This window comes from Salvelinus sp. IW2-2015, linkage group LG8 (genome assembly GCF_002910315.2).
Source record: "Salvelinus sp. IW2-2015 linkage group LG8, ASM291031v2, whole genome shotgun sequence".
Taxonomy (NCBI): domain Eukaryota; kingdom Metazoa; phylum Chordata; class Actinopteri; order Salmoniformes; family Salmonidae; genus Salvelinus; species Salvelinus sp. IW2-2015.
In genome coordinates this window covers 50,494,092-50,511,341 of record NC_036848.1, presented here as the reverse complement: position 1 = coordinate 50,511,341, position 17,250 = coordinate 50,494,092, and the positions used below count along the sequence as shown (strand labels likewise).

The window sequence follows — 17,250 nt, the reverse complement described above, 5'->3', positions numbered from 1 at the left end:
CCTATTACTAACAACAAAATAAGAGCTTCCCATAATTTTTTTTTCCCAACTTCATGTTTATTTTGGAAATAACAAGAGTTCTACTAGGATGTTGAGTCAAAAGAAGGTCATACCAGCAATGCCATATTAGAATGGCAATTTGCATAGCATTTGTGACCGACCACCTCGATTTGAAAGTGTTTTTTACATAGGATAAGAGATTCAGAGCTAGAAAATAGTATATCATACACTGCAGTTGAGGAACAAATGGGAAAGTAATTCTGCTTTTAAAGTTGATAAACTTGTAACCCCACTTTTGAGAAAATGGCGTTTGAATATTTTGGTACACCTACTGGAGACCTCTTCTTTTTCTACACCCATTCAGAATCGTTCACACCCTCTTAAGCCTTAGCCCCACCAATCTCTTTAATGATTCACATATGAGGCCATGTGCTAAACAGTGAGTACGGTAGTTTTCTAACAAAAGATTTCAAGAGTAGAGGCCAGTTTATCCTGTCTAGGACAGACGTTCCGCTAGCGGAACCCCCCCAACATTCCACTGAAAAGGCAGCGTGGGAAATTCAAAAATATTTTTTTGAAATATTTAACTTTCACACATTAACAAGTCCAATACAGCAAATGAAAGATAAACATCTTGTGAATCCAGCCAACATGTCCGATTTTTAAAATGTTTTACAGCAAAAACACAATATATATTTATGTTAGCTCACCACCAAATCCAGACATTTTTTCACAGCAAAGATAGCTTTCACAAAACCCACAAATAGAGATAAAATTAATCACTAACCTTTGAACATCTTCATCAGATGAGGCATATGACATCATGTTACACAATACATTTATGTTTTGTTCGATAATGTGCATATATATATATATATATATATATATAAAAAATCTCAGTTTACATTGGCGCGTTACGTGCAATAATGTTTTGATTCCAAAACATCCGGTGATTTTGCAGAAATACTCATAATAAACATTGATAAAAGATGCAAGTGTTATTCACAGAATTAAAGATAAACTTATCCTCTATGCAACCGCTGTATCAGATTTTTTTTTAAACGTTAAAAAAATAAATAATCTGAGAACGGCGCTCAGAGCACAATCCAGCCAAAGAAATAGCCGCCATTTTGGCGTCAACAGAAGCTACAAAAACACTATAAATATKCACTTACCTTCGAATAACTTCATCAGAAGGCACTCCCAGGATTCCCAGTTCGACAATAAATGACTGATTTGTTCCATAAAGCCCATCATTTAGCCACTTGTTGTTAGCATGTTCAGCCCAGTAATCCATTTTCATGACGCACGAGCAATCCCTCCAGACAAAAACTCAAAAAGTTCCGTTACAGGTCGTAGAAACAAGTCAAATGATGTATGCAATCCATATTTAGGATGTTTTTAACATTAATCATCAATAAGGATCCAACCGGAGAATTTCATTGTCTGAAGAAAGAGCATTGGAACGAGAGCACTCTCTCTCGTGAGCGCGCACAATGAGACTGAGAATTTCTGCAGACCACTCAGTAAAATAGCTCCTATGAGCCCCTCCTTTATAGTAGAATCATATAACCAAAATCTACAGACGGTGACATCTAGTGGAAGCCCTAGGAAGTGTTTGCACATCCATAACTAAAAGGGGTATCATTTGGCACTGTTTTGAAAATAGAGTTCTCACTTCCTGTTTGGATTTCTTCTCAGGTTTTTGTTTGCCATATGAGTTATGTTATACTTACAGACATAATTCAAACAGTTTTAGAAACGTCAGAGTGTTTTCTATACAATAGTAATAATAATATGCATGTATTACCTTCTGGGACAGAGTAGGAGGAAATTCCGTTTGGGCACGCAATTCGTTCAAAGTGGAAATGCTGCCCCCTGTCCCGAAGAAGATTTATACTACTTCTATCGACATATCTGTATACAGTTGTCGCAGTGACATCATGAACATTCTATTGTCGTCCAACATCAAACATGTCATTATGAAAAAGGCTACATGACATCATGCAGCCTGGGGGTCCGAAATAGAATAACTAGTGTTTTTTAACACCAATAAACCCATCTGTTCGAAAATGTATTTTGAATATGTCAATCTAGCAAACCAGGCAACTAAAATGACATTTTACCCCTTTTTTGTGATATCCAATTGGTAGTTACAGTCTTGTCCCCATCGCTGTAACTCCAGTACGGACTCAGGAGAGGTGAAGGTTTCGGAGGACGCATGGCTTTCGTCATGACCCCGCCAAGCCGCACTGCTTCTTGACACACTGCTCACTTAACCCGGAAGCCAGTCGCACCAATGTGTCAGAGGAAGCAACCATGTCAGCGTGCATGCGCCCGGCCCATCACAGGAGTCGTTAGAACGCAATCGGACAAAGACATCCCGGCCGGCCAAACCCTCCCCTAACCCGGACGACGCTGGGCCAATTGTGGCCGCCTCATGGGTCTCCAGGTCGTGGATGGCTGCAACACAGCCAGGGATCTAACCCGAATCTGTAGTGACACCGCTAGCATTGCGATGCAGTGCCTTAGAGACCGGGCAACAACCTCTCCCTCAAAGTCAGTAAAACAAAGGAGCTGATCGTGAATTGCAGGAAACGGAGGGCTGAGCACACCACCATTCACATCAACAGGGCTCTAGCTGAGCGGGCCGAAAGCTTCAAGTTTCTCTGTGTCAACATCACTAAGGATCCATCATGGTCCAAACACACCAACAAAGTCGTGAAGAGGGCACAACAATGCCTCTTCCTTGCAGGAGTCTGAAAAGATTTGTCATGGGCTCTCAGATCCTGAAAAAGTCCTACAGCTGCACCATTGAGAGCATCTTGACTGGCTGCATCACTGCTTCGTATGGAAACTGCTTGGCATCCAACGGCAAGGCGCTACAGAGGGTAGAGAGGATGGCCCAGGTCCTCTATACCAGGCGGTGTCAGAGGAAGGCCCTAAAAATTGTCAAAGACTCCAGCCACCCAAGTCATAGACTGTTCTCTCTGCTACCGCACGGCAAGCGGTACCGATGCTCAGAACCGGTACCGAACAGAACTCTGAACAGCTTCTACCCCAAGCCATAAGACTACTAAATAGTTAGTTAAATATAGAAGTTAACCAAATAGCTACCCAGACTATCTGCATTTACCCTTTTTGTGCTAAAAACATTGTACAGAAGAGCGCAGTGACTTTCAACATGGCACCGTCATAGGATACCACCTTTCCAACAAGTAATTTTGTCAAATTTCTGCCCTGCTAGAGCTTCCCCGGTCAACTGTAAGTGCTGTTATTGTGAAGTGGAAATGTCTAGGAGCAACAACGACTCAGCCGTGAAGTGATAGGCCACACAAACTCACAGAAAGGGACCGCCGAGTGCTGAAGCGCATAGCACGTACAATTAGTGTGTCCTCGGTTGCAACACTCACTACCCAGTGAGTGTTGGAGCAGGGAAACACGTTCTCTGAAGTGATGAATCACACTTCCCCATCTGGCAGTCCGACGGACGTATCTGGGTTTGGCGTATGGAAAGAGAACGCTACCTGCCTGAATGCATAGTGCCAACTGTAAAGTTTGGTGGAGAAGGAATAATGGTCTAGGGCTGTTTTTCATGGTTCGGGCTAGGCCCCCTTAGTTCCAGTGAAAGGAAATCTTACTGCTACAGCATACAATGACATTCTAGACGATTCTGTGCTTCCAACTTTGTGGCAACAGTTTGGGGAAAGCCCTTTCCTGTTTCAGCATGACATTGCCCCTGTGCACAAAGCAAGTTCCATACAAAAATGGTTTGTCAAGACTGGTGTGGAAGATCTTGACTGACCTGCACAGAGCCCTGACCTCAACCCCATCTAACACCTTTGGGATGAATTGGAATGCCGAAGAGCCAGGCCTAATCGCCCAACATCCTTCCCCGACCTCACTAATGCTCGTGGCTGAATGGAAGCAAGTCTGCACAGCAATGTTCCACCATCTAGTGGAAAGCCTTTCCAGAAGAGTGGAGGCTGTAGTAGCAGCAAACGGGGAACCAACTCCATATTAATGCCCATCATTTTGGAATGAGATGTTCGACCAGCAGGTGACCACTTACTTTTGGTCATGTAGTGTATAACCCTCAGTGACCTTGTACCCCTTGTTAATAACCATGTTATCGTTGCTCATTGTGTATCTATTATTACATGTTTTACTTTTTTATTATTTCTCTATTTTCTTTCTCTCTGCATTGTTGGTAATCATTTCAATGTTAACCCACACCTGTTGTTTACGAAGCATGTGACAAATACATTTGATTTGATGCGACCTTTCTTAAGCCTAGGTGTCCCGCTAGCGGGACAACTTCCGGTGAAATTGGAGGGCGCGCAATTCAAATAAATAATCATAAAAATAATGGATATTAAACATTTAGGAACATACAAGTGTCTTATATCGGTTAAAAGCTTACATTCTTGTTAATCTAACTGCACTGTACGATTTACAGAGAAAGCATGCATGCGATTGTTTGAGGACGGCGCCCCACATCAAAATATTTTTCCTCCGGTTTCAGAAATTCACAAATAGCGATTAAATATTCACTTACTTTTTGAAAATCTTCCTCTGATTTGTCATTCAAAGGGTCCCAGCTACAACATGTTGTGTCGTTTTGTTAGATAAAATCCTTCTTTATATCCCAAAAAGTCTGTTTAGTTGGCACCATCGATTTGAGTAATCCACTCGTTCAACATGCCAAGATAGGAATCCGAAAATCTTCCCCTAAACTTTGTTTCAACAAGTTAAAATACGTTTCTATTTAATCCTCAGATACCCTAAAATGTAATTAAACTATAATATTTTATACGGAAGGAAGTATGTTCAATAGGAAAACGATATTAGCAGGTGCGTGTCCTCTTCCTCGCGCGCATACACAAATTTCCGAGTCTATCCCTGTGGTAAAACGTATTATTCTTCCTCATTTTGGAAGAAACAAACCTGAAACCTTTAACATAGACTGCTGACACCCAGTGGAAGCCATAGGAATTGCATCCTGAGAGTTAGATTTCAGAATGACCCTATACTTTCCACTGTAAGGGCATGGGCTCTGAAAACAAAATTAATTCCGGTGGGTTTTTCTTTGGATTTTCTCCTACCATATCTATTGTGTTATCGTCTCCTACATTATTTTAATATTTCTACAACCTTCAAAGTGTCTTCTTTCCAATGGTACCAATTATATGCATATCCTGGCTTCACGGTCTGAGCAACAGGCAGTTTACTTTGGGCACGTCAGTCAGGTGGAAATTGATTAAAAAAAGGACAATAGCCCTAACAACTGTTAAGTCTGAATATTGATGAATTGACCCCATATGTCATGAAATGTGGTTTAATATATATTATAATATAGTGTGTTGTCAACAATTCAATCATTCAATCATGGGGCGGCAGGTAGCCTAGTGGTTAGAGCGTTGGACTAATAACTGAAAGGTTGCAAGATCCAATCCCTGAGCTGACAAGGTAAAAATCTGTCGTTCTGGCCCTGAACAAGGCAGTTAACCCACTGTTCCTAGGCTGTCACTGAAAATAAGAATTTGTTCTTAACTGACTTGCCTAGTTACATAAAGGTAAAAAAAATGCACAGATAGAACTCCAGTAATTATGCTGCAATTGTTTATGTGTCGGGGGGCTAGGGTCAGTCTGTTATATCTGGAGTATTTCTCCTGTCTTATCCGGTGTCCTGTGTGAATTTAAGTATGCTCCCTCTAATTCTCTCTCTTTCTCTTCTCTCAGAGGACCTGAGCCCGAGGACCATGCCTCAGGACTACTTGGCCTGATGACTCCTTGCTGTCCCCAGTCCACCTGGTTGTGCTGCTGCTCCAGTTTCAACTGTTCTGCCTGCGGCTACGGAACCCTGACCTGTTCACCAGACGTGCTACCTTGTCCCAGACCTGCTGTTTTCGACTCTCTCTCTCTACTACACCTGCTGTCTCTAACTCTGAATGATTGGCTATGATAAGCCAACTGATATTTACTCCTGAGGTGCTGACCTGTTGCACCCTCTACAACCACTGTGATTATTATTATTGACCCTGCTGGTCATCTGTGAACGTTTGAACATCTTGGCCATGTTCTGTTATGATCCCCACCCGGCACAGCCAGAAGAGGACTGGCCACCCCTCAGAGCCTGGTTCCTCTCTAGGTTTCTTCCTGGGTTCCTGCCTTTCTAGGCCTGGTTCCTCTGTAGGTTTCTTCCTAGGTTCCTGTCTTTCTAGGGAGTTTTTCCTAGTCATCGTGCTTCTACATCTGCATTGCTTGCTGTTTGGGGTTTTAGACTGGGTTTCTGTATAGCACTTTGTGACATCGGCTGATGTAAAAAGGGCTTCATAAATACATTTGATTGATTAATTGATTGACTGCATATTTCAACCATATGTGCATCAAAGCATCTGGTCATATGTACACAGGTTTAATTGGCATGCAGATATGTGACAATCAAAGACAATTATGCAGTTTTGCAAATATGTGCAAGAAAGTCTGAAAAAGTAAACGTGTTTGTTTATTTTTCTTTTGTTAGTTTTCTTTTTCTTTTGTTAGTCTGCATCAAAACATACATATTTGGACTCCTTTTGTGTAAAGGTACGAGGCCAGAAACTACTGTGCATTTCAGCTGCAAACAAAGGGTTTTGGAAAGTGGTCTTCCACCCAGCCAATATAGGTCAAGGATAGTCTCGTGTGTAAAAGCCGAATACACAACTCTGGAATAACAAATACTATAGGAAACACGTTCTTACCCTAAAACGATAGTGACACGTTGTTCTTATGCTTTTTCCAATATCATTTTCTCTATGTTATTTTGTTCTGTCCTGCACTGCGGTATATCCGGTCAATTATGGATAATAAAGGACCTTTGATTTATCGATAGCTCTGTGCACTCGGTGTTGTTGTCAATTGGCCGCACTCTGTAGTTTTGTCATCTTGAGTCTACACCACTGTGTCTATCTACCAATGAGAACAGACATGGTAATTAACCCCACCTTATAGGGCCGGATGGAATGTTTTCTCGAGCAATCAGAGTTTGTGGGCGGAGCATGGTGTGAAGATCCGCCCCTCGGCCACGTAGTTAATCTATTGACGTCAATGCTCCTGGCACGAAGCTGTGTGTGAGGGGCTTGACGATTATGTGTGAGACAAAAATCACTCCCCTACAGTGTGTGTGTGTATGCCTGCTTGGGTACGGAATGTACCTGTAGTGTATGACATCTCCCTGTGCGCACTAACTTCACACTTTCACAGCAGGTTACAAGATTGCAAGAGTTGAATGCACTCATGACATAAAACTGTATAATTGTGCATCATCTAGAAGGGACATGGCATCATGCTGACGTTTAGAAACCCACGTGAACTCGTCATCTTTAGGTTGCCATTATGAGTTCTGCCCCGAAGTCAACGCACTCAGTAACTGATGGAAGACCATTGATTACTGCACAACTTTTGGCTTCCATGACCCCCAGCCATTGACCTGACCTAATCACATCTACAATGATCAGACTGACATGTTGCATCATATCTTAGAAGGCTATAGTGTAATGTGTATTACCTATGAACTGTGTGTCTGTGTGTGTGTTATGTGATGTGTGTATGGCCTAGTTAAATAAAGGTTAAATATTTGTTTTTCAATTTTTAATGGCATATAAAATATTGTGCACAATTAGGCTATGTGTGTATGTGTGTGTGTTGTGTGTTTGTTCAGTGTAAGTCTGTGTGTGCGTGCGTGCGTGCATTCACGTGTGAGTATGTACAGTATGTCAAATCAAGTGTGTGTGTGTGTGTGTGTGTGTGTGTGTGTGTGTGTGTGTGTGTGTGTGTGTGTGTGTGTGTGTGTGTGTGTGTGTGTGTGTGTGGGTGTGTGCGTGTGTGTGCGTGTGCGTGTGCGTGGTGTGTGTGGTGCCACCAAGGGGCACGAGTACTTCAGAAGGATTAATAACCTCTTGGAAGTAACTCACTGCTGAATTTTGAGAACCAGGGGAGGAGCCTTTCACTAGCGAAGTGTCTCCTCATAAAACAGGAAAACACACACTAACACATTTCTGACACTCAGCCAACTCTCAAGATTTTTTCAAGGCAAACAGTTATTATTTTTGCACTATTCTTATGCATCACATCTCAGGTTTTGGCTACACTCTGAAAACAGCATGTTTGTCTCACCACATAATGTTGTCTTTTTGACAACTTGGCAGGAAAAAGTGCATGGTTTAGTCAAACTCTGTCAACTTTTTTAATCAACTTCAATACGGGCCAGCTAACGAAACACATTGTTGTATTAACGTTGTCAAGAAAACTGTTTCAGGAGTGTGAACAAATTTAATGCGCTTAAAGAACAAAGATTGATGAGGACAAAGAGATTAACATGAATCAAACAAACTCTCAGCAAAGCCTCAGCTTCTCTCAATTCAGTTCAATTCAATTTTAATTCAAGGTGCTTTATTGGCATGGGAAAACATATGTTTCACCACACACAACACACACACACACAACACACACACACAACACACACACACCACACACACACACACAACACACACACACACACACACACACACACCACACACACACACACACACACAACACACCCACACACACACACACACACCCACACACACACACAGCCACAAATAGACAGCAGAGAGTGAGAGAGAGAACAAACACCATTGTAAATACAACCCATATTTATGTTGATTTATTTTGCCTTTTGTACTTCAACTATTTGCATATTGTTACAACACTGTACAGAGTCGTAATATAATATTTTAAATGCTTATATTCTTTTGTGAGTGTAATGTTTACTGTTAATTTCTGATTGTTTTTCACTTTTGGTTATTATCTATTTCACTTGTTTTAGCAATGTAAACATATGTTTCCCATGGCAATAACGTCCTTTGAATTGAATTGAGAGGAGGAGCGGTCTTTGAATTTGAATCGGTTCCCCTTTCGGTTTCCTACCCCAACCCCCGAGAGAGAGGGGGGAGTGGAACGGAAACGGAAAAGACGAAACACACACAATCGTCCTAATTTCAAAACCCCGAGCTGTGCAGAAGAAAAGACAAACTCGCGGACAAATTTTACACTTCTAACCACCTATTTATTTGTCAATCTACCCTCCTTTTTACTTTTCCGTTTTTTCTGTCCTAATTATCAGTCGGTGGTAGATTGAACTCCCCTGCTCTACTCAGTCAAAGGTCCCAGTGTTCGCTGGAGCAGAGATGCCCCCCCAGCCGGAGGTGAGCACACATTTCCGGGACTTCCTCAAGAGTTTTCTCGGCATCATCCGAATTCTCCAAATCCTATTCGGAGCTGGACTATGGGTCACAATCGCCGCCAACAAATACGAAGGCTCCATCCACTTCGTTCTGTTCGTGGCAGTCCTCTTCTGGCTCCTCACCCTCGCCGCCTTCTTCATCACTCTCTTGGACAAGAAGGACCTCGTCCCCATCTTGGGAGGGGACCGGTGGTTGCTTAGCAACCTTGTTCACGACATCGCGGCCGCGGTGCTGTATCTACCGGCGATCGGCGTCATGATCTACAAAACGGAGCGGTACGCATACTGCAACCTGGAGCAATACAAACACAACTGCCTGTATAAAGTCTACCTGGCTGCCGCCGTGTTCGCATGTCTGGGCGCTGTGGTGTATCTTGTCTCCGCGGTGTATATGGGCTGTAGGAAGTGCCGGGGTGAGCAGACGGTGGTTTGAGAGAGAGAGAAGGGAGGACAGAGGGGAACAGAGTGAGGGATAGGGCGGAGGACTGGTGGAGGGAGGCAAGAGCTTTCCCTGGATAGGGGAGAGGACACGGGTGGAGAGGGGTATTTTATGTCCTCCAAAACTGAGTGTCTTCTTGGCTCAAACTCCTACAGGTTTGTCCATATTCTGTTCCGTAATTTAATGTCAGTATCATTTCAGTAGCTTACCAAAGTATATATTTTATATTTTTGTGTGTTTTTTTTGTTGGACTATAATACTTTTTTGCTAGGCCTAGTCCAGTGTTTTTGTTTTGACTGGCAACAACATTCCAAAGCTCTGAGCAGTCGTCAGGGCATGGACGTGTTATCTGTGCCTTTACAAACACCTTATGCTTTTCAGCCTACAACAAGCTGTAACGGCAAGGACATGAGATTATATGCCTTTGATATGAAAATAACTACACCATATTTGTTGCTAATGTTTTTAAGTGTTCCTTTAGCAAGAAAGAATCCTTGTCTATATCAAAAACAAAACCAAGTCTGTTCCTAATTAAAGTGTCCTTCATGTTAAGACCAAATGTTGATGCATTAAAACCAATGTCAGGGTTCTCTTCTTTGGTAATAACAATGTCATTAATGCCGGAGCTGAGTACCAGCATCTCAAACGTTCTGCTGCTTGAGCTCCTGTTCCTATTATAGAATATTAGCTCAAAAGCATTATGGAGCTCCTGCACCTACATATAAAGTGTACCGGCACACATAATGACTACCGGAACCTATTTCAGTCCAAGTCAAGCATTGGCTACAGTAGTCCTGTTTGTTTTCAATAATAACAATTTCCAGAGTTTTTTCTAATCTGAAAAGTATGCCTCTGCAAACTCTGTCTGGCCCTACTTTTATGTGTGTGTGTCTATGTGAGTGTGTGTGTTCAAGATTATGGTGTTGGTTTCCAAAATGAGAGCCAGATTGGTGTGGGGAGCAGATTGGGGTGGCGAGCCCTCAGCTACTTCCTGTCTGAGACAGACTGGCTTAACCAATCAGCAGGGGTGACTGGGATGCCACACAGCCACATGAAAGACAGAAGAGTGTGTGCATTTACTCTGTAATCACTGCCTCTGTGACTGGAACTGTGTGTGTGTGTGGGTATGAATTTATGTGATTATTGTTATATCTGAGAGTGTGTGTGTGTGTGTGAGAGAGAGAGAGACAGAGAGAGAGATAAAGATCATAGTGATTGGGAAAGTGGCAGTTCTTACAGGAATTAACGGTGGGGGTTTAGGGTGTGTATGTGGAGGGGGAGGGAAGAGAAGGGTTGATGATTAGTGATGTAGAAGTGGTCTGCAGGGAGATGAGATGAGTAGTGGTCTATTCCTGGGAAACACACAATTCCTGCTAACGTCCTCCTCAGAGAGCAAAAAGACACAAAGCATGACAATGAAGCAGAAATAAATCCAGCCACAGGGTGTATGACACAGCCTAAACCTAGTGGACACATGTTCTGTGCTGAGCCAGAGACATGAAGGAAGAGATGTGAAAATGTTGGAACAGGACCCATGTTCTGTGCTGAGCCAGGGAGACATTATTAAGAAAGGGAGGGGTGTAGATGAAAATGTTGGAACAGGGCCCATGTTCTGTGCTGAGCCAGAGAGACATGAAGGAAGGGAGGGATGTAGGAAGCGATATTTACATTTTGGAACAGGACCCATGTTCTGTGATGAGCCAGAGAGACATGAAGCAAGGGAGGAAGGAAGCATTGTGAAAATGTTGGTTGCTGAGCCCTGAGTAGACTGTAGGACACGAAACACAAGATGGAATGGTAAGGCTAATGTTGAACAGATGCATTGCAGGGATATAAAGTAAATCTATGTGTGTGTTTGTGTGAGAGAGAGAGTCATAAGTGATGGGTCTGCAGCACAGGCCAAGCAAACAGCTCAGACAGAAACAAAGTAGATCCTTCCCTCCTCAATAAGACCTGCTCACTCCACCCCTCCTACGCTCACAACTTCAATCAGTAACAAATACTTTTCATTTGATCCCTTACAATGATCCTCGTCCCAAAAGTACAGTTATGTGCATCTGATTTGTTTTTGGGGAAACTGACAGCTTTGCTTGTGTTGCATAAAGGAGTTGTCGTTTTCTCAGATTTTCTCTCTAGTCAGAACCAGATATTTGGACTCAGCCATGTATGGACTGACTGTAAGAGCAAGACACTGTACCTAAGAGCGTCTGCCAAGGAACTAAGTGTGTGTCGGAGCTGCTGCCTAGTGTGTGTGTGTGTGTGTGTGTGTGTGTGTGTGTGTGTGTGTGTGTGGAGTGAGTTTTTTGGGGAAAAAAGGTGGGAAGTGGGGGGAGTGGGGGCGTGAGTGGAGTGAGTGAGTGAGTGAGTGTGAGAGAGTGAGAGAGTGAGATGAGATTGTGTTTTACCATCTTAACTAAGAAATAAAGTGAGAAGGGGGGAGGTAGGACAGAGACGGAGGGAGAAGAAGAAAGACGGGGACGAGAGAGAGAGATCGTGTGAGGAAAATATAAAGAGTGAGAGAGAATGAGCGAGTGAGAGCATTTGTGACAGAGAGAAACCCTGGGAGAAGGGCACTTCAACACATATAAAGCCAGACAGATTAGTTAGAGTGCCAGCCCAGTGATATTTACTCTGGCTACTCAACCAGAGAGACATTTCCTGTATGGACTCAAACTGGACTAGAGTAGACTGGGCGAGACCAGTTAACACTTCAATGGTCTCTCTCTCAATTAAATTAAATTCAAAGGGGTTGGGAACATAGGTTTACATTCCCAAAGCAAGTAAAATAGATAATAAACAAAAGTGAAATAAACATTAAAAATGAACATTAAACATTACACTCACAAAAGACACTTCAAATGTCATATTATGGCTGTACAGTGCCTTCGGTAAGTATTCAGACCCCTTGACTTTTTCCACATTTTGTTAGGTTACAGCCATATTCTAAAATGGATAACAAAAAAAAAGCTCAACAATCTACACACAATAACCCATAATGACATTTTTGCAAATGTATTAAGAATAAAAAACTGAAATACCTTATTTGCATAAGTATTCAGCCCCTTTGCTATGAGACTCGAAATTGAGCTCAGGTGCATCCTGTTTCCTTTGATCATCCTTGAGATGTTTCTACAATTTGATTGAAGTCCACCTGTGGTAAATTCAATTGATTGGACAAGATTTGGAAAGGCACACACCTGTGTATATAAGGTCCCACAGTTAAAAGTGCATTTCAGAGCAAAAACCAATGCATGAGGTTGAAGGAATTGTCCATAGAGCTCAGAGACAGGATTGTGTCAAGGCACAGATCTGTGGAAGGATACCAAAACATTTTTACATTATTGAAGGTCCCCAAGAACACAGTGGCCTCCATCATTCTTGGAAGAAGTTTGGAACCACCAAAACTCTTCCTAGAGCTGAACAAACTGAGCAATTGGGGAAGAAGGACCTTGGTCAGGGAGGTGACCAAGAACCTGATGGTCACTCTGACAGAGCTCGACAGTTCCTCTGTGGAGATGTGAGAACCTTCCAGAAGGACTACCATCTCTGCAGCACTCCACCAATCAGGCCTTTATGGTAGAGTGACCAGACGGAAGCCACTCCTCAGCAAAAGGCACATGACAGCCGCTTGGAGTTTTCCAAAAGGCACCTAAAGACTCTCAGACCATGAGAAACCAAGATTGAACTCTTTGGCCTGAATGCCAAGCGCCACGTCTGGAGGAAACCTGGCACCATCTCTACGGTGAAGCATGGTGGTGGCAGCATCATGCTGTGGGGATGTTTTTCAGCGACAGGGACTGGGAGACTTGTCAGGATCGAGGCAAAGATGAACAGAGCAAAGTACAGAAAGATCCTTGATGAAAACCTGCCCCAGAGCACTCAGGACCTCAGACTGGGGTGAAGGTTCACATTCCAACAGGACAACGACCCTAAGCACACAGCCAAGACAACGCAGGAGTGGCTTCAGGACAAATCTCTGAATGTCATTGAGTGGCCCAGTCAGAGCTCGGACTTGAATCCGATTGAACATCTCTGGAGAGACCTGAAAATAGCTGTGCAGCAACACTCCCTTTCCAACCTGACAGAGCTTGAGAGGATCTGCAGAGAAGAATGGGAGAAACTCACCACATACATGTGTGCCAAGCTTGTAGCGTCATACCCAAGAAGACTCAAGGCTGTAATCGCTACCAAAGGTGCTTCAACAAAGTACTAAGTAAAGGGTCTGAATACTTAAGTAAATATGATATTTCAGTTTATTTTTAATTTTTTAATTAGCACAAATTTTTCTAAAAGTCTGTTTTCACTTTGTCATTATGGGGTATTGTGTGTAGATTGCTAAGGATTTTTTTTATTCAATCCATTATAGAATAAGGCTGTAACGTAACAAAATGTGGAAAAAGTCAAGGGGTCCGAGTACTTTCCAAAGGCACTGTACATGTTAAAGAGGGTGGGGCTCAAGCTGCATCCTTGTCTCCCCCCCACGGCTCTGTGGAAAGAAATGTGTGTTTTTTGCCAATTTTAACCGTGCACTTGTTGTTTGTGTACATGGATTTTAAATTGTCGTATGTTTATCCCCAACACCGCTTTCCATCAATTTATTTAGCAGACCCTCATGCCAAATTGAGTCAAAAGCTTTTTATTTTTTTATTTTTACATTTAACCTTTATTTAACTAGGCAAGACAGTTAAGAACAAATTCTTATTTACAATGACGGCCTACACCGGCCAAACCCGGACGATGCTGGGCCAATTGTGCGTCGCCCTATGGGACTCCCAATCACGGCCAGTTGTGATACAGCCTGGATTCAAACCAGGGTGTCTGTAGTAACGCCTCAAGCACTGAGATGCAGTGCCTTAGCCCACTGTGCCAATCGGGATCTCAACAAAGCGGCAGGTAGCCTGGTGGTTAGAGTGTTGAGCCAGTAACTGAAAGGTTGCTAGATCGAATCCCCGAGCTGACAAGGTACAAATCTGTCGTTCTGCCACTGAACAAGACAGTTAACCCACTGTTCCTAGGCTGTCATTGTAAATGAGAGTTTGTTCTTAACTGACTTGCCTAGTTAAAGCAAAAATCAACAAAGCATGAGAAGATTTTGCCTTTGTTAGTTTGTCAATTAGGGTGTGCAGGGTGAATATGTGGTATGTCGTACGGTAAATATAGCCAATTGGAAATTTGATCAGGGGTAGAAGGGGAATAAACTGATCTGTGGGGCCTGTATAGGGTGTGGCCAGGGTTTGTTTGTGGAGGGGTTGGGGTGGGGATGTGTCTCTCTCTCATGTCTCATCTACCTGTCTTTTCTCTATCTGTCTCTCCCTGTCTGTCTCTCTCAAACCTCTAAAAACTAGTGCAGAGTGAAACAAGTCCTAAAGGATAGGGAGAGACAGTGAAGTACTGTAGCTTACAAAACTAATACTGTTCCTATGGACTGACATCAACTAGCTGAATGACTGATAGGGATGTGTTGTCGGCCATTTTCTGCCAAGAAATCTAAAACAGACTTCATCATTCCAAATGGCCCACAATGACTCGACTGTGATTCACAGCTATAATTACATCACTGGCAGGCTTTCTGATTCAGAGTGGCTGGGTTAAATACGGAAGACACATTACGGTTGAATGCATTCCGTTTTGCATCTGACTAGGTACCCCCTTTCCCTTTCAGTATCTTCAAGAACATGAACAAAGTGCCATCTGTCTCTCTATTTGGGAATTTCTGTATTAACAAATCATACCCAGAGTAGGAGTGCTGATCTAGAATCAGTTTAGCACTTTTTCTCACAATGAATAAGAGACGCTTTATGAACATGGGCCCTCATCCTAGATCAGCTGTACCTGGGTCTGTGTAGAAGAAAAAACAACTCTCTGACAAATTTTACACTTCTAACCACCTATTAATAAGCAATCTACCCTCCTTTATCTCTCTTTTATTTGAGTCAGTGTTAGATTGAAAGCCCCTGTCCTACTCAGTAAAAGGACCCAGTGTTCTCCAGAGCAGAGATCCCCCCCCACCCACCTAGCCGGAGGTGAGCAAACATTTCCGGGACTTCCTCAAGACTTTTCTCAACTTCATCCAAATCCTCCAAATCCTATTCCGAGCTGGACTTTGGATCACAATCGCCGCCAACAAATACGAAGGCTCCGTCCACTTCGTCTTGTTTGTGGCAGTGCTCTTCTGGCTCCTCACCCTCGCCTCCTTCTTCATCACCCTCCTAGACAAGCAGGACCTCGTACTCATCTTGGGAGGGCAACCTAATTCACAACATGGCAGCCGCGGTGCTGTATCTACCGGTGATTGGCGACATGATCTAGAAGACCAAGTGGTACGCATACTGCAACCTAGAGCAATACAAACTCTACTGCCTGCCTGTATAAAGTCTACCTGGCAGCCGCCGTGTTCGCATTGTGGTGTATTTTGTCTCTGCGGTATATGTGGGCTGTAGGAAGTGCTGGGGCGAGCAGATGGTGGTTTGAGAGAGAGAGGGGAGGACAGAGGAGTAAGGGATGGGGGACTAGGGGAGGGAGGCAGGAGATCTCCCGGGATATGGGAGCGGAGGGGGGGGGGGGGGGGGTATTTTCTGTACCCCAAAGTTAAGGGAGTGTCCTCTTGTCTTCTTGGCTTAAATTCCTACAGGTTTGTCCATATTTTGTTCTGTAATTTAATGTCAGTATTAATTTATTAACTTATCAAAGTATATATTTTATATTTTAGTGTGGTTTTTAAAAAATATGGCAGCAAGCTATCAACCCAAAAACTTTTTTTGGGGGGGGGGCATGACTAGAATAATTTTTGGAAGGCCTAGTCCAGTGTTTTTGTTTTGACTGGCAACAACATTCCAAAGCTCTGAGCAGTCGTCAGGGCATGGACGGGTTATCTGTGCCTTTACAAACACATCACTTATGCTTTTCAGCCTACAACAAGCTGTAACGGCAAGGACATGAGATTACATGCCTTTGATATGAAAATAACTACACCAAATTTGTTGGCAAGAAAGAATCCATGTCTTTATCAAAAACAAAACCAAGTCTGTTCCTAATTATTCCTGAAATGTCCTCCATGTTAAGGCCAAATATATTAAAACCAATGTCACTGAACAGCAGAGACAGGGTTATCTTCTTTGGTAATAACACCCTCATTAATTAACATTTGACATTTTTTTGTCATTTAGTAGATGCTCTTATCCAGAGCGACTTACAGTTAATGCATTCATCTTAAGATAGCTAGGTGGAACAACCACATATCACAGACAAGAGACCTGAGGTGGCAGAACGGAGTGCTGGGGTTGGGGTGAAGGGTTTGAGCATAGCCTAAAGGTAGGGAGGGGCAGTTCCTCTTGCTGTTCCGTCAGTAAGCATCATGGTCTTGTAGTGGATGCAAGCTTCGACTGGAAGCCAGTGGAGTGTGCGGAGGAGCGGGGTGACATGAGAGTACTTGGGAAGGTTGCAGGGGTTTGATGACACAAGAGGAGAACCCAGCCAACAACGAGTTGCAGTAGTTCAGACGGGAGAGGACAAGTGCCTGGATTAGGACCTGCGCCGCTTCCTG

The 17,250-nt window shown here is 43.1% G+C and overlaps 1 protein-coding gene and 1 pseudogene across 1 annotated transcript; both read left to right on the top strand.

The window, feature by feature from the left end:
* The first annotated feature begins 8,963 nt into the window (after window positions 1–8,963).
* LOC111968079 (MARVEL domain-containing protein 1) lies at window positions 8,964–10,302 on the top strand. Its single transcript, XM_023993615.2, has one exon. It carries the CDS (start codon window positions 9,213–9,215, stop codon window positions 9,699–9,701), a length of 489 nt encoding a protein of 162 aa, XP_023849383.1. The 5' UTR covers window positions 8,964–9,212; the 3' UTR covers window positions 9,702–10,302.
* Window positions 10,303–15,487: 5,185 nt separating this feature from the next.
* Window positions 15,488–16,178, top strand: LOC111968265 (MARVEL domain-containing protein 1-like; annotated as a pseudogene).
* Window positions 16,179–17,250: the final 1,072 nt, after the last annotated feature.

Coding starts and splice junctions, on each gene's coding strand:
- LOC111968079 (XM_023993615.2), top strand. CDS start 9,213: ATGCCCCCCCAGCCGGAGGTGAGCACACATTTCCGGGACTTCCTCAAG.